The 22,765-nt window shown below is 46.9% G+C and overlaps 1 protein-coding gene across 3 annotated transcripts in view; it reads right to left on the bottom strand.

Moving 5' to 3' along the window:
• KCNJ5 (potassium inwardly rectifying channel subfamily J member 5) overlaps nucleotides 1–22,765 on the bottom strand; it is a 116,436-nt gene that overhangs the window by 93,566 nt on the left and 105 nt on the right. For 2 of the 3 annotated variants that reach the window (XM_066607246.1, XM_066607245.1), the window contains exons 1-2: nucleotides 22,628–22,731; nucleotides 14,595–14,644 (exon numbers count right to left, since the gene is read on the bottom strand). In XM_066607246.1, the coding sequence (XP_066463343.1) occupies nucleotides 14,595–14,644; nucleotides 22,628–22,666 (89 nt within the window). In that variant the 5' untranslated portion in view covers nucleotides 22,667–22,731. Of the gene's footprint in view, nucleotides 1–14,594; nucleotides 14,645–22,627; nucleotides 22,732–22,765 lie in introns of those variants that run through there. The other variant, XM_066607247.1, reaches the window with a different exon arrangement.

Raw genomic sequence — 22,765 nt, forward strand, 5'->3', positions numbered from 1 at the left:
AAAGTAATTTTTGCGATACACATAGGCAATAGTCAGAAATAAACCGTATAGTGGCTGAATCAGTATAACTACAGGGGGGCGGTTGATTACGGCTAGCAGGGATTGCAGCAAGCGGAACAGGGAGCATGTTATCAGGCGGAGTATAGAGGGGTTTGGTTTAGGAGATATGGTATGCTTCCCTGAAGAGGTGCGTTTTTAGGGCTCATCTGAAGTTTTGTGGGTCAGGGATTGCCTGGATAGTTTTGGGTAGCGCATTCCAGAGGACTGGTGCTGCCCTGGAGAAGTCTTGGAGGTGGGAATGAGACGTTCGAATTAAAGGAGCTCTTAATAGGATTTTAGTAGCGGAGTGCGTGGGCTGGGTGGTGGATTGAGATGAGGGAGGTAATGTGAGGTGCGGTGGAGAGCTTTGTGGATGAAGGTGGTGAGATTGAATTGTATATTTGATAGGCAGTCAGTGCAGTGACAGGCACACGGCAGGGGTGTTCGAGTAGCAACTGGACAGGAAGAGACTGCCGCATTCAGGATGGATTGGAGGGGGGCGAATCTGGTGTGGTGGAGGCTGCTCAGTAGTGAGCTGCAATAATGGGCAGAGATGGACGAGGGCAACAGTGAGCATTTTTAGTGTGTCCACGGTTAGAAAAGGGCAGATTCTTGCGATGTTCTTGAGGTGCAGCTGACATGTTTGGGCTAGAGATTGGATGTAGGGGGTGAAAGAGAGATCACAGTCAAATATGACCCCAAGGCAGCGGGCGTGCTGTCTGAGAGTTATGGTGGCGCCACACACTGAGATGGAGATGTCAGGATGAGGTCGGTGGAAACACCAGGTGGTCAGTTTTTGAGAGGCTGAGTTTTAGGTAGAGAGAACATAGTGTTAGGGCTGGTTTAAAAAAACGATTCTCAAAAAAAAAAAAAAAAAAAAAAGAAAAAAAAAAAAAAAACTACTTAAAGCAGTCTTGAGCAAGAATCGTTGTGTCTAACTGCACTGTCATCATGCAGTTTTCATGAACCAGTTGCTGATCTTTGTCTTTCAGTACGCTGAAAGAGAAAGACCAGTCTTATCAGGAGTTCACAGCGGGACACAGCTGATAGGATTGTTTCAACAGTATCCCACTCCATGAACACAGCCAGGGTACGAAGTACACAGTGGTCCAGCTGTGTTCTTCATATTCTGCATGGCGCGCACAGCTGTATACCAGCTGAGCACTCCGTCAACACAGCCGGGGTATAAGGCTGGGTTCACACAGGGCGGATTTGCCACAGAAATTCTGCGCGGAATTTTGCCGCGGCAAATCCGCCCGCGGCCGCTAATCTCGGGATTAGCCAGCCATGTGGACGAGATTTCTCAGAAATCTCGTCCACATGGGACGGCCAATCCACTGCGGTAAGTCAGGCTGGAACCGCGGCTGCGGCAGCCGCGGTTTCAGAATATGCAGCATGTCTATTTATCTTGTCAAAGCCGCGGATTTTTCCGCGGGGGTTCTGCCGGCGGAAATCTCACGGTTTTTGCTGCGGCCAAACTACGGGATTTCCACCGGGAATACGCCCAGTGTGAACTCAGCCTAAAGAACACAGCACTTCAGCTGTGTTCTGCAAAACCCGCTCGGTGCGCTCAGCTGTATAACAGCTGACCGCTCCGAGCAGAGAACAGCTGGATGCAGAAGACAAGTGGCCCACTTGTCTTCTGCGTACCCCGATCGGAGCGCAAGGTGATCGCTCAACGTTTGAGCGATCACCTTGCCCTGTAAATGCACACAACAATTATCGCTCAAAAGTTGCTCAAAAGACATCTTTTGAGCAATAATCGTTGCATCTAAACCAGGCTTTATAGACAGCGGACAGACAGTTGGTGACGTTCTGGAGGAATGGTGCAGAAATGTTACAGGAGAAGGTGTATAACTAGGTGTTGTAAGCATAGAGCTGGTACTGAAAGCCAAAACTCCTGATGGTTTGTCCAATAGGGGCTGTATAGATGGAAAGGAGGGGGCCAAGGACCGAGCCCTGGGAGAAGAGGTAGATCCAGAAAAGGAGACACTGAAGTAACAGTTAGATAGGTTGAAGGAGAACTAGGAGAGAGCAGTGTCCTTTAGTACATATTACATTGACCTGCTCAAGTACCAGCAGCTTTGTAAAAAAAAAAAAAAAAAAAAAAAAAAAAAAAAAAAGACTTTTTTTTCCCACGAACATTGAAACAAGGTCCCCCACTTTTACGGACTGTGCAGGAATTTTTGAGGTCCAACCTGTGCTAATTTGAAATTCTCTCTCCTGGGTGTGGTGCTAAAAATAAAGGAGCACGGTAAATATAGAATGATCCACCATCTGTCATTTTCCACAGAGTCATCAATTAATTATGGCATTGATTAATTCTCTGTTTGGTATCATACACATCATTTCATATGGCTATTGCTTGGGTTCAGGAGTTGGAAAGTTCATGGTTCCCTGTTGGCAAAAAATATTAAGGCAGCTTTTCAATCATCATTAGTCGTTCACCTAGAGAGCTTTCATTTTCAATCTTGCCTGTGGGATGAGCAATATTTTGTAGATGTTTGTTTGCCAACGGCAGGGGGGCTGCTATCTCATATTAGTTATTTCAGTATTTCATTTAGAGGATCCTTTTTCTGCGTAGGCCTCTGAGGTTCTAAAGTTATTGCAAAACAATTCAACAGATTTTTCAGTGTTTAGCACCAGAAAGGCCCAGCAATGGCAGGGAAAATTCTGGGAATAAAGGCTATTGCACTGGAATGCAGCCTTGCAGAGAACTACAAATCGTGGTCTCACAAACTCAGGATCACGGCAACAAATGTGCAATAACTTACCAGTTTTCTCTCCTCCCCACACATTCCGGTGATTGGTGGTGAGCTCCGGTGGAACTGCTGCCGATTCCCCGCCTCCACCAATCTGCTTTTTTCCTTCTTCCTGTCGGACAAGCGCCACTGTGACACTGAGCTCTGCTGTTTTAGAGCTCTGCTGCCCCTCCTGCACCGTCACCCGGCATTATCTCCTACACTGTCCCTGGGCAAGTTCAATATTTTTTCCCGTATTTTCCCCCTCTAAAATGGGGGTGCGTCTTATCATCTGGTGTGTCCTATAAATTAATACTGTATTTTATCAAGTCCATGGGAGCTGCAATATGTCAACCAGACCTGTCAAAAATTAAAGACTGTTCTTATGATGATAGTAGGATGCATGGGCAAAACTATAGGGGATGTGGTTGCACCCGGGCCCAGGATCCTTAGGGGGCCCATAAGGCCTCTCCTCTCCATATAGGGAGCCCAGCACTATGAATAAAGCGTTATAGTTGAGGGCCCTGTTACAGGTTTTGCATTGGGGCCCAGGAGCTTCAAGTTATGCCTCTGGCAGGATATATATCCTTGTAATTTATGTTGTAACAGGTTATTGTATGTGAAGTCATGTGTTCTTTGCAACCAAGTATTTAAGTCTGTATATAGTACACATCATCACCTGATAAAGCAAATGGGCGAAACCCTAGCTCAGGCGTTGGTTAAGCCGTTCTCCATTCCTGTGTTTTCAATACGCTTGTACATTGTGAGTATAATGGTTGAGGTATGTGTTAGGCCCATCATGAGTGTTACAATATATGTTAAAGTCCCTAATTACTTCAGTAGGGTTGTTGATCCAGAGATCATGCGGATTGCCAGACTTGGATTCAGGAAGGAATTCTTTTTCCTTAAATGAGAAAAATTGCTTCTACCTCATTGCTTTTTTTGCCTTCCTCTGGATCAACATTGTGGGGGCAATAGGCTGAACTACTGAATGTGAGATGGATACAGGTCTGTATAGAATAAATGGGATGTGTTATGTTGATTCACTGGTATAGGTGGGTTAGTGGAGGAACTACAGATGCTTTTTATATTGGGATTTCAGTTATGGAGGGTGCATTTGTGACTACGATTGGCAAGAAGATAGTAGTCCAAGCTTTTTTGTTTAAATTACAGGATTTACCGCATTTTACCAAGTTGTTTGTGGTTAGGCAGGCAATGCATGCTTACAGGCGAGGATTTTTGAGTCACAAAGCTGGGTTGCCAACAGTCAAGAAATTCCTGGATGGTCTGAACAGGGCACTTTTTTTTGGCATCCGTGAAAAGAAAAAGAAAAAAAAAAAGATAGCTGCTTCTGTGAATTTTTTTGAGACTGGTAGTAGATTATGTCTGTAATTATCATTTTATAGCTCACAGTAAATGTTGGTAATGACTTTATACCAGCATCTGACCTATGAACATTATCACTTAACTATCATTTATTATAGTTTTCCATCTGTCTGTATAAACGTTTACTGTCCATGATTTTTCAGGAATTTGTCCAGAAAAAAAAAAAAAAGAAAGAAATGCAGGGTGGCAGTTTCCTGCAGAAAACAGAGGCATCCGGACTTGTTTATGTTGTTAGTGCCATTGGCAGAAGCACTTCTGTGTGTATGCTCATCCAGTTATAAGGCAAGACCTTCAAAATTAACTTTCTGTAGCCTTTTTTTGGTGCATTCCAAGTGGATAAGCTGGTAGACAGGATGGAAGGCTTGGAGAATGAGGATGTTCAGAGTTGATAAGGTGTCTTTTGTTGACTTGAAAAGTCAAAAACAAAATCAGATGAGGTGTGGGGTTTAATCTGTCTGGAGAGTTCTGTCCAGCCACTTGTTTTGATGTGTTTAAAGCAGTGTGACCCAGTTTTGGTACCTCATCTCGCTTTCAGCTTGTAACAGCCTTCAAAAAAAGTTTAGTGTTCATAGGTGAGATATTGGGTTCTTATAGCTCACATTCATGTCAGATTGGTGTGGCTACGAAGGCTGCATAGTGGTATCTGGGCTCTGAAGCAGCTTACAGGGTCAGTTGCTGGGAATCGGATAGGTAAAAGCTGATTGTAAGAGGTTGGCTGATTGAATTTCCGAGGTACACACTTTATGACTGCATCTCTTTTGGGCCTTAAGGCCCATTTAGACACTACGATTCTCACTCAAAATTCGCTCAAAGCCATCTTTTGAGTGATAACTGTTGCATCTGAATGCACAGACATCGTGCAGTTTTCGTGCACGAGTCTTTCCTCGCTCAATTCTAGTTTTCTTGAATTGAGTGATGCTCTTATCAGAAGTGCAGGCTGTTATCACAGTCGGCAGCACTGATAAGATTCTTTCAGCTTGCGTCCTGCTGGTAGTTCACAGCAGGATGCAAACTGTAATCACGGAGAACAATACAGCTGTTTGCTTGTGCAAAACAGCTGTATTGTTCACCGAGCTATAGCGGCGGTTTCCCGCTCTGCCTGCATAGCTCTTAAGTAGCTACTTAGCTACTATTGACTATGCAAAGATGATCGCGCAAAACTGTCACTCAAACTATCGTTTGAGCGATTATCGGTCAGTGTAAATGGGGTCTAACAGTTATGTTTTTAATCAAAATGTTGTGCCATTTGAAATGTTAATAAAGGTTTAACCCATGTCACTAAGGCCACCTACACACAAGTGGATTTGCATTGCGGAATATGGATCGAGCACCTGTCTCTGGATTCCGCAGCAAATACTGCCCATAAATTGCTATGGCAAAACACGATTTCCTACATTTCCTCTACACGAGTGGAAATAGATTGTGATTTTCCACTTGCAGAGGAGAAATTGTAGCACGCTGCGACTCTGTGTAGATTCCGCATGAACGGCTTCCATTGAAGTCAGTGGAAACAATCCGATCTGTGGCCCTTCTGCAATTGCATTGCTGAAAGGTCGCAGATGCTGCGTCATCGCTAGTCGATGACGTGGGAAAAGCAGAGATAAAAAAAAAATAAAAAATCTGTACTGTGCATGTCTGATGGCTCACCATGCGGACCATCTGCAGTACAGATTCAAAGAGTACAGGTGAACGTTGGGTGGGCACAGAGTCGGATTCAGCATGTGGAATGTGACCCGTGGTGCGCAGCCGGCCTAAGAGTGTCCTTATTTATCACTAATTATTTTTTTCCTTAGTCATGAATGCCTGCATACATAGAAAGAAAAATAGGAGTTTCTCCAGGAAATAGCAATTAGCACATGCCAACATAAAATGTCCTAATTTATTTAAAATGAGTCGGGACCACGATGTTCCCAAGAACTTATCATGTAGCAATCTATGGAAACAATTACCTGTAAGTTTGGCAGGCATACAGGTTGAATTATGCAATGGCCTGAACATTTCTGCTGGATGCAAGTGGCTCTAAGGAAACATTCACACACAGCAGATTTTGTTGCAGAAATCAAGCAGACTTCTCAAAAATGAATGGAACTGATTTTTAGTAACAGAAATGTGTGCAAGTCCAGCTCCAATTAATTGTATAAGTGCACACATTTCTGCAAGTCTGCCAATTTCTATAAGTCCCTTGAACATTTTTTGGAGGCAGAGGGGAGTTTCTAAGAGCTTTCAAAAAAATTTAAAAAAAAATTAGTATTCACTTTGCAAAGAACATAGGCCTATTTTAAATAGTAACTGCACTGTGGTAAAACTTTCATAGGCACATGTCAAAAGTTTTGGTTATTTGTCTGGGTACGGAGACGCCTACTGATCACTTAAGCAGTGTTTCTTAACTTCAGTTCCCACGGGCTCCCAACAGGTCATGTTTTCAGGATATTCTATAGCAAGAACACCTGTGACAATGTCTGAGGCGCCGACAATAATTACATCACCTGTGCCATACAGGGGGTCCCCGAGGACTGGAGTTGAAAAATGCTGATTCCTAAATGAAGAACTTCAGCAGTTGTATAACAAAAAAAGCCCTCACTCACTCGCCACTAATTCTCTAACTTCATGGTGTAGAACAAACATGAAATTTGGCACAAGCATTCTTTAGGTCCTAAATAAGAAAAGTAAAAGGGTCCCAACTAGATTATTCAATGCCAATTGCAAAAGTAAGTGCACCCCTATGTAATGTAACTTCTTGGTGTCGTACAAGCGTGAAATTTGGTGCAAGCATTCTTTAGGTCCTAATTAGAGATGAGCGAACGCGTTCGTCCGAGCTTGATATTCGTGCGAATATTAGGGTGTTCGGGATGTTCGTTATTCGTAACGAACACCATGCGGTGTTCTGGTTACTTTCACTTCCTTCCCTGAGACGTTAGCGCGCTTTTCTGGCCAATTGAAAGACAGGGAAGGCATTACAACTTCCCCCTGCAACGTTTAAGCCCTATACCACCCCCCTGCTGTGAGTGGCTGGCGAGATCAGGTGTTCGCCTAATATAAAAGTCGGCCCCTCCCGCGGCTCGCCTCAGATGCCTGGTGAGTTAGATGAGGGACAGTGCTGTTTATACCGGAGCTGCTGTAGGGAAAGAATTGGTAGTTAGTGTAGGCTTCAAGACCCCCCAAAGGTCCTTATTAGGGCCACTGATAGCTGTGTGTTGGCTGCTGTTAGCAGTGGCATTTTTTTTTTCTCAAAATCGGCTCTGCAGAGCGTTGCACCTGGCATTAGGGACAGAAGTGCTGCATAGGCAGGGAGAGTGTTAGGAGTGAGTGTAGCCTTCAAGAACCTCAACGGTCCTTTCTAGGGCCATATTTATCCGTGTGCAGTACTGTCCAGGCTGCTGTTAGCTGTGCTGCATTTTTTTTGGGCTTCTCAAAATCGCCTCTGCAGAGCATTCCACCCTCCATTGATACTGCAGGGAAAGAATTGTATAGGCAGGGCCACAACACAGTTATTATTCATAGAATATACGCAGTGCTGCCTTTTGGTGGAAAAACAAGTGAAAACAAATCTATTTGTCCAGCCTCTGTCCGTCCTTACGGGCGGTGGACACGTGTGAGCTGCGTGAAAAACATTGCTAAATCATACGCACCCAGCTACGCTTTACTGCTGGCTTCGCCATTTGCTTTCCTTAATTGGGAAAAAAAATACCTGCTCTGCCAGAGTTATAATAACTCTGCTACCCTCACGTTCTGTGACACATTAGCAGGGACACAGCACAGTTATTAAACTTCTCATGTTAATTGAATATACGCAGTGCTGCCTTTTGGTGGAAAAACAAGTGGAAACAAATCTATTTGTCCAGCCTCTGTCCGTCCTTACGGGCGGTGGACATGTGTGAGCTGCGTGAAAAACATTGCTAAATCATACGCACCCAGCTACGCTTTACTGCTGGCTTCGCCATTTGCTTTCCTTAATTGGGAAAAAAAATACCTGCTCTGCCAGAGTTATAATAACTCTGCTACCCTCACGTTCTGTGACACATTAGCAGGGACACAGCACAGTTATTAAACTTCTCATGTTCATTGAATATACGCAGTGCTGCCTTTTGGTGGAAAAACAAGTGGAAACAAATCTATTTGTCCATCCTCTGTCCGTCCTTACGGGCGGTGGACACGTGTGAGCTGCGTGAAAAACATTGCTAAATCATACGCACCCAGCTACGCTTTACTGCTGGCTTCGCCATTTGCTTTCCTTAATTGGGAAAAAAAATACCTGCTCTGCCAGAGTTATAATAACTCTGCTACCCTCACGTTCTGTGACACATTAGCAGGGACACAGCACAGTTATTAAACTTAGATTATTCATTCACTAGAGGCAGTGGGGCCTTTCGTTTTCCAAAAAGGGAAAAAATTATATTTGGCCTGCAGTCTTGCGCCAATTTATTTCCTGCCTGTGAAATCAAATCACTAGTAATACAGCATGCTGAGGGGTAGGGGTAGGCCTAGAGGACGTGGACGCGGCCGAGGACGCGGAGGGCCAAGTCAGGGTGTGGGCACAGGCCGAGCTCCTGATCCCGGTGTGTCGCAGCCGACTGCTGCGCGATTAGGAGAGAGGCACGTTTCTGGCGTCCCCACATTCATCGCCCAATTAATGGGTCCACGCGGGAGACGGTTATTAGAAAATGAGCAGTGTGAGCAGGTCCTGTCCTGGATGGCAGAAAGTGCTTCGAGCAACCTATCGTCAATACGCAGTTCTGCGCCGTCCACTGCTGCAAATCCGAATCCTCTGTCTGCTGCTCCTCCTTCCTCCCAGCCTCCTCACTCCACTACAATGACACCTGCTCAGGAGCGGGAACACTCCCAGGAACTGTTCTCGGGCCCCTGCTTAGATTGGGCAGCAGCGGTTCCTCTCCCACCAGAGGAGTTTATCGTCACTGATGCCCAACCATGCGAAAGTTCCCGGGGTCCGAGGGAAGAGGCTGGGGACTTCCGCCAACTGTCTCAACAACTTTCTGTGGGTGAGGAGGACGATGACGATCAGACACAGTTGTCTTGCAGTGAGGTAGTAGTAAGGGCAGTAAGTCCAAGGGAGCAGCGCACAGAGGATTCGGAGGAAGAGCAGCAGGACGATGAGGTGACTGACCCCACCTGGTGTGCAACGCTTACTCAGGAGGACAGGTCTTCAGAGGGGGAGTCAAGGGCATCAGCAGGGCAGGTTGCAAGAGGCAGTGCGGTGGCCAGGGCCAGGGGTAGAGGCAGGGCCAGACCGAATAATCCACCAAGTGTTTCCCAAAGCGCCCCCTCGCGCCATGCCACCCTGCAGAGGCCGAGGTGCTCTAAGGTCTGGCAGTTTTTCACAGAGACGCCTGACGACCGACGAACAGTGGTGTGCAACCTTTGTTGCGCAAAGCTCAGCCGGGGAGCCAACACCAACAGCCTCACCACCACCACCATGCGCAGACATATGATGGCCAAGCACCCCACAAGGTGGGACGAAGGCCGTTCACCGCCTCCGGTTTGCACCCCTGCCTCTCCCCCTGTGCCCCAACCTGCCACTGAGATGGAACCCCCCTCTCAGGACACAGGCACTACCGCCTCATGGCCTGCACCCACACCCTCATCTCCGCTGTCCTCGGCCCCATCCAGCAGTGTAGTTCAGCGCACCGTTCAGCCGTCGCTTGCGCAAGTGTTCGAGCGCAAGCGCAAGTACGCCGCCACGCACCCGCACGCTCAAACGTTAACCGTCCGCATAGCAAAATTCATCAGCCTTGAGATGCTGCCGTATAGGGTTGTGGAAACTGAGTCCTTCAAAAGTATCATGGAGGCGGCGGCCCCGCGCTACTCAGTTCCCAGTCGCCACTACTTTTCCCGATGTGCCGTCCCAGCCCTGCACGACCACGTCTCCCGCAACATTGTGCGCGCCCTCACCAACGCGGTTACTGCCACGGTCCACTTAACTACGGACACGTGGACAAGCACAGGCGGGCAGGGCCACTACATCTCCCTGACGGCACATTGGGTGAATTTAGTGGAGGCTGGGACAGAGTCAGAGCCCGGGACCGCTCACGTCCTACCCACCCCCAGAATTGCGGGCCCCAGCTCGGTGGTGGTATCTGCGGAGGTGTATGCTTCCTCCACTAAAGCACCCTCCTCCTCCTCCTCCTCCTCTGTCTCGCAATCAAGATGTGTTAGCAGCAGCATGTCGCCAGCAGTCGGTGTCGCGCGGTGTGGCAGCACAGCGGTGGGCAAGCGTCAGCAGGCCGTGCTGAAACTACTCAGCTTAGGCGATAAGAGGCACACGGCCCACGAACTGCTGCAGGGTCTGACAGAGCAGACCGACCGCTGGCTTGCGCCGCTGAGCCTCCAACCGGGCATGGTCGTGTGTGACAACGGCCGTAACCTGGTGGCGGCTCTGCAGCTCGGCAGCCTCACGCACGTGCCATGCCTGGCCCACGTCTTTAATTTGGTGGTTCAGCGCTTCCTGAAAAGCTACCCACGCTTGTCAGACCTGCTCGTAAAGGCGCGCCGGCTCTGCGCACATTTCCGCAAGTCCCACACGGACGCTGCCACCCTGCGCACCCTGCAACATCACTTTAAGCTGCCAGTGCACCGACTGCTGTGCGACGTGCCCACACGGTGGAACTCTACGCTCCACATGTTGGCCAGGCTCTATGAACAACGTAGAGCTATAGTCGAATACCAACTCCAACATGGGCGGCGCAGTGGGAGTCAGCCTCCTCAATTCCTTTCAGAAGAGTGGGCCTGGTTGGCAGACATCTGCCATGTCCTTGGTAATTTTGAGGAGTCTACCCAGGTGGTGAGCGGCGATGCTACAATCATTAGCGTCACCATTCCTCTGCTATGCATCTTGAGAAATTCCCTGCAAACCATAAAGGCAGCTGCTTTGCGCTCGGAAACGGGGGCGGGGGAAGACAGTATGCCGCTGGATAGTCAGGGCACCCTCCTGTCTATTTCTCAGCGCGTACAGGAGGAGGAGGAGCAGCATGAGGAGGATGAGGAGGAGGGGGAAGAGACAGCTTGGGCCGCTGCTGATGGTACACCGGCTGATTGCCTGTCATCCTTTCAGCGTGTATGGCCTGAGGAGGAGGAGGAGGAGGAGGAGGAGGAGGATCCTGAAAGTGATCTTCCTAGTGAAGACAGCCATGTGTTGCGTACAGGTACCCTGGCACACATGGCTGACTTCATGTTAGGATGCCTTTCTCGTGACCCTCGCGTTGCACGCATTCTGGCCACTACGGATTACTGGGTGTACACACTGCTCGATCCACGGTATAAGGAGAACCTGCCCACTCTGATTCCCGAAGAGGAAAGGGGTTCGAGAGTGTTGCTATACCACAGGACCCTTGCGGACAAGCTGATGGTAAAATTCCCAGCCGACAGCGCTAGTGGCAGAAGGCGCAGTACCGAGGGCAAGGTAGCAGGGGATGTGCGTAGATCGAGCAGCATGTACATCCCAGGCAGTGCAACAGTCTTTAAGGGCCTGGCCAGCTTTATGGCTCCCCACCAAGACTGTGTCACCGCTCCCCAGTCACGGCTGAGTCGGCGGGAGCACTGTAAAAGGATGGTGAGGGAGTACGTAGCGGATCGCACGACCATCCTTGGTGACGCCTCTGCCCCCTACAACTACTGGGTGTCGAAGCTGGACATGTGGCCTGAACTAGCGCTGTATGCCCTGGAGGTGCTTGCTTGTCCTGCGGCTAGCGTGTTGTCGGAGAGGGTGTTTAGTGCGGCTGGGGGAATCATCACAGATAAGCGTAGCCGCTTGTCAACCGACAGTGCCGACAGGCTAACACTCATCAAGATGAACAAAGGCTGGATTTCCCCAGACTTCTGTTCTCCACCAGCGGACAGCAGCGATACGTAAGCAATACGTAGGCTGCACCCGCGGATGGAAGCTACGTTCTCTCTCACCATCCAAAACGGGGACATTTCTGCTTCATCAATCTGTGTCTAATATTCCTCCTCCTCCTCCTCCTGCTCCTCCTCCTGAAACCTCACGTAATCACGCTGAACGGGCAATTTTTCTTAGGGCCACAAGGCTCACTCAAATAATTTTTCAGAACAATTTTTATAAGTTTCAATGCGCTTAAAAGCATTGGAACTTTAACTTGAACCAATTTTTCGTTACACTGGGCTGCCTCCAGGCCTAGTTACCACTTAAGCCACATTAACCAAAGCGATTAATGGGTTTCACCTGCCCTCTTGGCTGGCCATGGCCAATTTTTGGGATGTACATTAGTACTGTTGATACAGCAATTTTTGTGGGCCCTCGCCTACAGTGTAATCAAATTAATTTTTAGGCCACCTGCATTACAGCTGACGTTACCTCAGCTGTGTTGGGCAATGCAATGGGATATTTTTGTGTACCGCCGGTGGGTTCCAGGGAGCCACCCATGCTGTAGGTGCACACTGAGTTTTTAATACATCTGTACACTTCTAAAGAACCCGTCTGACTGGGGCATGCAGTGTGGGCCGAAGCCCACCTGTATTACGCACGACATTACTACCTCAGCTGTGTTGGGCAATGCAATGGGATATTTCTATGTACCGCCGGTGGCTTCCTGGCACCCACCCAGGCAGTGGGTCCACAGGGAGTTTAACCTACATGTGTCCACTTGTAAAGAACCCCAGTCTGACTGGGGCATGCAGTGTGGGCCGAAACCCACCTGCATTAACCCTTTCCAGTCCACTGTGTGACCTGTGAAGACATTAGGGTTTAAGGCTGTACAGCTCCGTTGTTGGTAGACGTCCGTCGGGGTTCTCTTACTGTATATTGCCAGCCTCTCTGCTGTCGGAGCCTATCCTACGTGTCAGCTCATGCAGTACTGGCTTTAGCCAGCATATAGCGCCGTTGTATAACAGCAGAAAAAGAGTAAGCCCCCTAGGAAAACCATATACAAATTGGATTGGAAAGGGTTAAGCACAACATTACTACCTCAGCTGTGTTGGGCAATGCAATGGGATATTTCTATGTACCGCCGGTGGCTTCCTGGCACCCACCCATGCTGTAGGTGCACACGGAGTTTTTACTACATCTGTACACTTATAAAGAACCCCAGTCAGACTGGGGCATGCAGTGTGGGCCGAAGCCCACCTGCATTAAGCACGACATTACTACCTCAGCTGTGTTGGGCAATGCAATGGGATATTTCTGTGTACCGCCGGTGGGTTCCAGGGAGCCACCCATGCTGTGGGTCGACAGGGACTTCACAATAGGGAGTTGTACCTGCCTGTGTCTATGAATTAAAAAGCCCGGTCTGACTGGGGCATGCAGACACCTTGACAGAATGAATAGTGTGTGGCACATAGGTTCCCCATTGCTATGCCCACGTGTGCAGCTCCTGATGGCGGTGGCACAGGATTCTATTTCTCATTGCTTCTGTACAGCATTGTGGGCTATCGCTCCGCCACTTTTAAAGAGGGTCGCTGCCTAGCCGTGCCAACCTCTGCAGTGTGTGCCTGCGGTCCCTCGTCATGGCAGACGCAATTCTAAATAGACATGAGCGTGGTGTGGCATGAGGGCAGCTGAAGGCTGCCCAGGGACACTTTGGTGTGCGCTGTGGGGGGGGGAGGGGGGGCGGTTGGGCAGCATGTAACCCAGGAGAAGTGTCAGTGGAGTGTCATGCAGGCAGTGATTGTGCTTTGTTGGAGGTAGTGTGGTGCTTAGCAAAGGTATGCCATGCTAATGAGGGCTTTTCAGAAGTAAAAGTTGTTGGGAGGGGGGGGGGCCCACTCTTGCCGGTATTGTGGCTTAATAGTGGGACCTGTGAACTTGAGATGCAGCCCAACACGTAGCCCCTCGCCTGCCCTATCCGTCACTGTGTCATTCCCATCACTTTCCTGAATTGCCCAGATTTTCACACATGAAAACCTTAGCGAGCATCGGCGAAATACAAAAATGTTCTGGTCGCCCATTGACTTCAATGGGGTTCGTTGTTCGAAACGAACCCTCGAGCATCACGGGAAGTTCGTTCCGAATAACGAACACCCGAACATTTTGGTGTTCGCTCATCTCTAGTCCTAATTGAAGAGAGTGAAAGGGGTGGCTCATTCTGCAGAGGGACATCAGTACATGCATCCTGAGGAGAATCTAATCCTCCTCTAAGTGTGTACATATTTTATTCCTCGGTTCCTCTAAAGTAACCACCACTTCATAAAATTTTCTGTGTGAACAACAGGTAAATACCTGTACCGAATTAACTTGGGTCAAAGCCAGGCATATCCGCTAGTGTCTACATAGGGGGTCTGTAGACTTCCATAAGCAGTCTTCAGCTGCAGAGAACAATTGCACACTAATGAACAAGGCCAACCATGTACATATATATAATACCTGTACAATAATGCATACAATAACACAATCACATTTCTTTTGGAGCAGTTTGTTATGGAAGGGGGAGATGAAGTCATTTAAAATACATCAATACTCACACTTGTGGAGTCCCAGGTAATCTTTGCGAGAGCCAATTTGGATTCATTCTCTAAAACAGAGGAATGAAAATAAGTGTAAAAACATGACAAATAATTTTTGAACATTATTTTTGTAAAAGGCTTTTCCAATTATACATATAATGCAAGCATCTTTATTACATAATAAAAAGCTCTGGAACTCTCTAGTGGTCTTTAGGTCTCCATCCCTCATCATTTTTAAGAGGTCTACTTGTGCTCAGTGAAGGAAAATATTACATTGCCATCATTAATCCTTATCAGATCATTAATTCTTATTCACTATGATATTGCTATTAGTAGGGATGCGTTAAGGACCTTGAAACCTCTTAAAAAAAACAAAGCAAAAAAACGCTTCAGGTAAGGGATTTGTGTTTTTCTTCTTGCTAGATGCTGAGTGATTTTTAAAAATAGTAACCGTTTCCCTACATAGATTTACACGAAAATTGCTTTCAAAATACTCCTTAATGCTAGCTGATTTTTGCCTTCTTTGCCACGCTTTCCTCACTTTCATGTCCAGGGGTTTTCAATAAAAAGCTGTCCAATGAGCTCTGTTTCATCCTCCTATTTAGAATGTTTCTGAAATGGGTTAGGCAAGTATCATTAAATAGCCCCATCAAATGCTCAGTTGCACCTTTTTCTGGGTGTTTCTTCTGAATAAAGTCTGAAAGTTTCTCCCATATTCCCAACATTTCCTTTATCTCACTTGTAGAGATCACCTCCTCCGCCAAGTCCACGTCACCCACTTCCTGAAAAACCTCTGTGTGCTTCTGCGTTTGTAGCTCCTTTAGCTACTCCATTGTCAGTTTCTCGGAGTGCCCCTCAATGAGTTCGTTGATGTCATCTTCATCCATGTCCAAGCCCATGGTTTTGCCGAGGAATACAATTTCCTCCACCACTGCCCCTTCGGGTTCCTCCACCACTGCCACTTCAAAGTGTGTTTCAGACACAACCTCAGGCTACAGCTTCTTCCATGCAGAGGTTAAGGTCCTCTTTGTAACACCCTGCCAGGGCAAAGGGATAATTCTGAAGCATATCACATTGTTATAGTGGTCTTTCCAGAACTTTCGAATGGTGAGGTTTGTGCTGTCAGTCACCTCAAAGCATCGTCGGAACAAGTGCTTGGTGAAGAGATCCTTGAAATTAGAAATCACCTGTTGGTCCATGGGCTGCAGGATAGGGGTGGTGTTGGGTGGAAGGTAGAGAACCTTTATAAACCTGAACTCTGTCATCTTTAAGGTTAAGTGGGTGAGCAGGTGCATTGTCAAGGACAAGAAGAGCTTGCAGGGGTAGGTTATTTTCCTGGAGATATTTCTTGATGACATGACCAAAGACCAAACTCACCCACTCCACAAAGAACTGCCTGGTGACCCAGGCCCTCGAGTTTGCCCTCCACATAACCGGCAGTTTTTCTTTCACAATCTTATGTGACTTAAAGGCTCTGGGGTTTTCTGAATGATAAACGAGCAGCATCTTAATCTTGCAGTCGCAGCTTGCATTGGCGCACTCTGCGAGAGTTAGCCTATCTTTTATGGGTTTGTGGCCTGGCATCTTCTTCTCCTCTGCCGTTCTGAAAGTCCTCCTTAGCATCTTCTTCCAGAAGAGTCCTGTCTTGTCACAATTAAAAACTTTCTGGGGAACATATCCTTCAGCTGCTATAATTCCAGCAAAAGTTTTGAGGCAATTATCAGCCGCCTTCACATCCGAGCTGTCTGCCTCACCATGCCTGACAGAGTGAATGCCTCTTTCAAATTTTCAAACCAGCCACGACTGGCTTTAAATGGCTCACGCAATGCCTCGTCTGTTGATGTGCCTGGTGTCCGCTACAGCAGATCGGTGTAAATCGCTCGCTCCTTCTCCGTCACGGTATCTCCTGCGAGTTGCTTCTTGGTCACCCACACCATCAGCAGCTTCTCCATATTTTCATGGATAGCTGTAGAGATGAGTGAGCACACGTGCTAAGGCAAATTACTTAAGCGAGTATTGCCTTTTGCGAGTACCTGCCTGCTCGTCTTAAAAGAGTCGGGTGGCGGCGGGGGGCGGGGAGCAGCGGGGAGGAACAGGGGGCAGGGCGGGAGATCTCTCTCTCCCCGGCTCCCCCCCTGCTCACTCCTGCAACTCACTGCTCACCCCCGCCGGCATTCGAATCTTTTGAGACGAGCGGGCAGGTACTCGCAAAAGGCAATACTCGCTTGAGTAATTTGCCTTAGCGAGTACGCTCGCTCATCTCTACAGCTATCCATGAAAATATGGAGAAGCTGATGTTCTTGTACTGTAGATGCTCTTTAAATGGGAATGCTGTTTAAACTGTACTGGCCATCTGCTTGTAAAATTATGTGTACAGTACTGTACGTCCTGTAATTTCTTTTTTTTTTAAACTTTCCTGGACTTTGGCATACGCTCACGTGTGCTCGGGCATGGTGAAGACCCAATCAGGGAGCCACTAGGCTCTGATGCCACACGCATGCGCAGTTACCCAATCCTCTGAGGGCATGCAGGTTTACCATCTCTCCATAACTGGATTTTGGAGTGAGTGCTGCTGAATGCTGTTTAAACAGTGACTCATATGGGTTGGAATGTCACTTTTATGGAGGAATAAAAAAAATATTTTTTACTGCACCTGTTATGCTGCCACAGACATTATATTACTGTAGAGTATTCTGGGACATTTGTGGAGAGTAATGGACTCTGACTCAGATTATGTGGCTTTGCATAGGGGCTTGGATGTCCAGACATATCCCATGTGTGCTGCTGGAGACACTTCTGTGAAAAATGCTGCTTAAGCTTAATTGCTACCGCACATGCGTGTGCACAGGATGGACCTGTGAGCAGGCACGAGAGCTTATACAGTACCATACTGTACTAGTAGGTATAAGCCGCTGAGTGCGCATGCGCATCGCTTCAGAGCCCAACAGCTCCCCGATTGGGCACAGCGAAGACCCAATCAGGGAGCCGCTAGGCTCTGACGTGACACGCATGTGCACTGCGGGCCAAGGGCTTATACCAGTATAAGCTCTCGTGCTCGCTCGCAGGTCCATCCATGCACGTGCTGTGATGTAACCACGCATACGCAGTAGCAATTATTTGATTTGAGGATCCTGGAGATGGCAGTGGCACTGCGCATGCGCAGTGACGTCACCCATCTCCAGCAGATTGCGGAAGCAGGCTCATAACCAGAGTTTCTGCTCTTAAAATCAGAACAGAAATTTGTGAGAGAGCCTGCTCGCAACCCAAGAAGCTCGCAAGTTGAGGCACTTGTATCCCAAGTTAAGACTGTTCATTAGATTTTTTTTAATGCGCCCATTGATTTGAATGGGCTATTCTGGTCTGAGAATTGCACCAGATTAGCACTTGTTACAATTTTTTGTACCTTTTTTTTCCCCCATTACATGGACTATTCACATGGACGATTTTAAGGTTCAAGTTCGGCAGTTCTGTCCAAGATTGAATTTGACAGAACTTCGACCCATTAAACCCATTATGGGTTTTGCCTAATTGCCTCACAACCTCTGTCCTTCCTGGATAGGAAATGTGGCTGCTGCAGCCAATTATTTTCTCTCATCTCTGGAGGAGTATTCAGAAACGAGATAGACTAATTCCTCAGGGAAGTGGCGGAAATGAAGATACCAAAAAATACCCCAAACCTTTGGGAATTGACTGAGGGTATTCTCAGCCAATCCCAGGGATTGCTCTGTGATTTTCCCCCATTTTGACAGTATTTGGGAACTTTGCCAGATTTACAGGGACCAGTCATGGTGGCAGTATGAGAAACAATTACTCAGAGGCCTGCGCCCTTTCCAGGTGAGCGAGCAGCACGAGCACCAGGCAGTTGGCTATTGTAAAGAGCAGATATTATTGGAAGTACAATGGCAGGCAATGTAGGGTTGGTCCTGGATGTTTCTGACATGAGCATTCAGGTTGCAGCAATCAGCATCCCTATGCCAAGTGTTTTAAGCACTACCATATGTCAAGAAAACAAGGGCTGCTGCTCTTTAGTCAAAACATAATTGAAAGAACGTGTGAAAGGTCCTTTGGGGAGGGGGGAAGAGAAGAATTAAAAAAAAAAAAAAAAAAAAAAAAAAAAAAATTAAACCCACTAGTTTGATAGGGGGTCTGAATTTCTTTGCAAAGAGATATGGTAACACAAACATAAAATTATAAGGGTTTGTTCAGATGGTGTGGTCGTGTTTATTTATTTTTAACTACAGTTATTGTAAAATGGTGTCTAAATGCCTCAGTTTATCCAAAGTCACAGAAAAAACTCCATGTTTTGCCTCAATTTCAAAGTAGAAGCAGCAAAAAGAAACACAACATGACCGTTATGCCCTAAGCCTAACTCCACACAGGTAAGCAGGATAGGAGATCGGGAATCCCACCCTGATATCGCGCTCCCCACCACGTGACTTCCCCGAGGATGCAAAGTGTTTTCATGGCAAAAACAGCCTCATATTACTGCAAAGTTTTTCCCATTGTTTTCAATGGGAGACCTCATATTGCGTTGAGTGCACCTAGCACTTAGCGCAATGCTACCGACGGCCCCATTTAAGTCACGGGGGCCGGTGGAAGATAGAACATGCCGGTAATTTGATTCCTGCAAGCATCGTATCGCATAGCCATGCAGGAAAACATCACTCATGTGTATGACGCCATTCAAAACAGTGGGGTTCATCTTTGTGCGTCGCGCTACGCACACAAATCTCATGCGATTTTGACACCTGTGTGATGGCAGCCATAGGCTTCTCTCACATAGCCTGCTTTTTACCGCGACTACCATGGTATTTGAAATGCTGCGCAAATTGCAGTACAATGCTCCCATTGATTTCAATGGGGCTTTGCAGAACAGCATTTGAACGCGGTGTTTCTAATGCTGCAACTTTTGAGCACTGCCTACTCTATTTTTGTGTGTTTTAGCACTATTTAACCCCTTCCCGCTCCAGGACGTACACTTACGTCCTAGAGTTTCGGGGTATGTGTGCAGAGAGGTCTTACAGCTGACACCCGCAGGCAATAGCCGCGATCAGCCGTTCTGCTATTACCCCTTCAAATGCCGCTGTCAATCCTGACAGCGGCATTTAAATCCCCCAACAATGTTCGAGGGTCCTGCACGCCCCCCCGCGGTGAGATCGGGGGAGCCGTACAGGTGTCATGGCAGCCGGGGGCCTTTTAGCTATCCCCGTGGGGTGGCTTGATAGACTGCCTGTCAAATGGCAGTATGATGTAATGCAATAGCATTACGTCATACTGCTGGAGCGATCAAAGCATCTCTGTTTGTAGTCCTCCAGGGGGACTTTAAAGTAAAGTAAAGTTAAAAAAAAATAAAAATAATAGTTTTTCTAATTGTCAAAAAAAAAAAAGTTATAAAAGTTTGAATCATCCCCCTTTTGCCATAATATTAAAAAATCTAAAATCGTAAAATTAAAAAAATAAATAAAAATAAAAGTCCGATCTATCAAAGTAGCACATTATTTTTCCCGCATGGTGAACGTCCAGAAAAAAAATAAAGAATGCCAGAAATGCACTTTCAGTCACCCTGCCTCCCAAAAAAATGCAATAAAAAGCGATTAAAAAGTCATATATATTCCAAATTGCTACTATCGGAAACTACAGGATGTCCCACAAAAAATGAGCCCTTGCTGAACTACGTCGACGGAAAAATAAAAAAAGTTATTGCGCACAAAATGACAGCAGAAATTAATTGAAAAAAATTAAATGTCTTTGAAAAAAAAAAAAAACAAGTAGAGTAAAAAAGAAAAAACTATACAAGTTTGGTATCATAATAATCATACTGACCCATTGAATAAAGTTATCAGGTCACTTTTATTTTAGTTTGTGAGCCGTAAAAACAAGATGCACTGAAAGATGGCGGAATGTTGTTTTTTTCCCCCATTTTACTCCACTTATAATTTTTTAAAAGTTTTTCAGTACATTATATGGTACATTAAATAGCACCATTAAAAACTACAACTCGTCCCGCAAAAAACAAGCCCTCATACAGCGACTTAGATGGATAAATAAGGGGGTTATGATTTTTTTTAAGGGGGGGGGGGGGGGGGAAACGAAAATGGAAAAAAAAGGGCTGCGTCATGAAGTGGTTAGTGACCTCCTCGCCCATCAGAACAATGGGGTGTGTTAAAAAACATAGTCAAACAATGAAGCAAGCGTTACAGAATGTAGCACAAAATTGCAGTAAAACGCCATTGTTTTACTGCAACATTTTGTAAACGTATGTGTGAGTGTGCCATAAGGCCAATTTCACACGGGCGAGTGTGATATTGGGCCGCGAAACTCGTCTTGATATCGTGCAATTTCATAGCAGATATGCAGTGTTTTCGTATTAAAAACGCCTCGCATCACTTCAGGGAAGTAGGATCAGCAAGTGTGTCCCATTCTTTTCGATTGGAAACCTCGCACGTCCTGCAATTCTTTTCCAGGCCCCATTGAAAACAATGGGCGAGGTGTTCCAAGGGAACGCCTAAAGATAGGACATGCCGCGATTTTATATCAGAGGGTTTAAAAAAAATGAGGTTCATATTCGTGCATCTCGCAATGCACAAATCTCACACAATTTTCTCGGACATGTGAAAGTGGCCAAAGGCCATATTCACATAGGACAGTTGCGGAGCAGGAAAAACTGCACCAGAAACTGCATTTTTGCTCTGGCTTCCTATGCAGTTGCAGTTTTTACTACAATTGCATTGAAAAATCACAGCAAAATCTCAAAATCACCCCACCCACTACGTGCATACGGCCCAATGTCCATGGGCAAATTTGATTTGCAGAATCCACGTGTGGCACCCGCAAATCAAGCCGCCAATAGTGAAGCATCGGGCGTACAAACTTCATTTAACATCTGTGGATTAGTTTTTATTTGATTTGCAGATGGCACGCGCGAATAATAAATCATAGCATGCTCCATTTTACCGCGGATCACGCTCAGATGTGCTCTATTCATCTCTATGGGAGCTCACAATCCGCAGTGCTTCCGAGAATACATTTGGTATTCACTGCGGATTTGAAGGTTAAAATCAAATACGGAGGTGGGGAAAAGGCTGGAATGTGGGGTTGCGTACGCATACATCCGCGCGAAAAAAAAAAAAATGCAATCCACGATAATTTAATGGTTACTCGCAGTGCATCCGCTGTGGAGATCCGCGTGCCGTGGACATGAGACCTTAGGACTCATGCCCACAGCTGCGTCGGATTCCGACTGTGATATATTGCAGCGGAATCAGACCTGGTGCCCCCCGGAGGCCTCATCCTCACCTGTCTGGATCTGCCGTGAGAGTCTAGGCCAGCAAGCCATGCAGCACATGACGTGGATTCCCTCAATACTTCCACAGTGCTCACTGCTGAAGTATCTTGGGACAGACGCCTTCCATTGTCTGCATTGGAAGCCGTCCGTTCAATTTTCTGCACAAAATAGAAGATGCTGCAATTCTTCCCCGCGATCGGGGGGTGGGGGAATAAAAAAAAAAATAAAAAAGTCAGTTGATTTCTGCTCAGGGGCAGGGGAGAATCTTTTAACATAGCATGTCTATGTACAGACATTGCTGCGGGATTTGCAGCGGGCGTCTGACCACGAATTCTGCAGCAATAATCTGTCCGTGGGAATTGGGTCTAGGCCTCATGTGCGTGGTACGCAGAGAAGTAGAGCATGCTGCGATCTATTTCCTGTGCATATCAACACACAGGGTCTACACGCACATGTGCATGGATCAATGAAAGTCCATTGACTCCATTTACCGCGTAATACTTGGTGAAACACCACCTGTGAACATAAACGCCCAAGCAACATTGGCTGTCATTGTACAATAAGGGCTACGCAGCAACTTCAGGCACAGGACTTTGCCATCACAGATGATCTCCCTGCATTTCGGTAGTTTCTTCACAGCATAGTCTCAAGCCTAAACTAGTTACACAATAGCAAGTTGCAGACAAACTAGTCCTCTTTTTTGTTGTGCGCCGACTGAGACCGGATATTGAGTGACAAAAGTCACCATGTAGCCCAACTCACATACCTTCTGGTCACGACTTCTTATCAACATCGTTGTCCACATTCAAGGCTCACTAAGGGTGCATTCACATGCATGCAGTTGTTACAGAACCCAAACCTCCTTGTGTGACTGCATCCTAAAGCAACTAGACGATTCCACAAG

The sequence above is a fragment of the Eleutherodactylus coqui genome, chromosome 6, assembly GCF_035609145.1.
Source record: "Eleutherodactylus coqui strain aEleCoq1 chromosome 6, aEleCoq1.hap1, whole genome shotgun sequence".
Classification (NCBI taxonomy): Eukaryota; Metazoa; Chordata; class Amphibia; order Anura; family Eleutherodactylidae; genus Eleutherodactylus; species Eleutherodactylus coqui.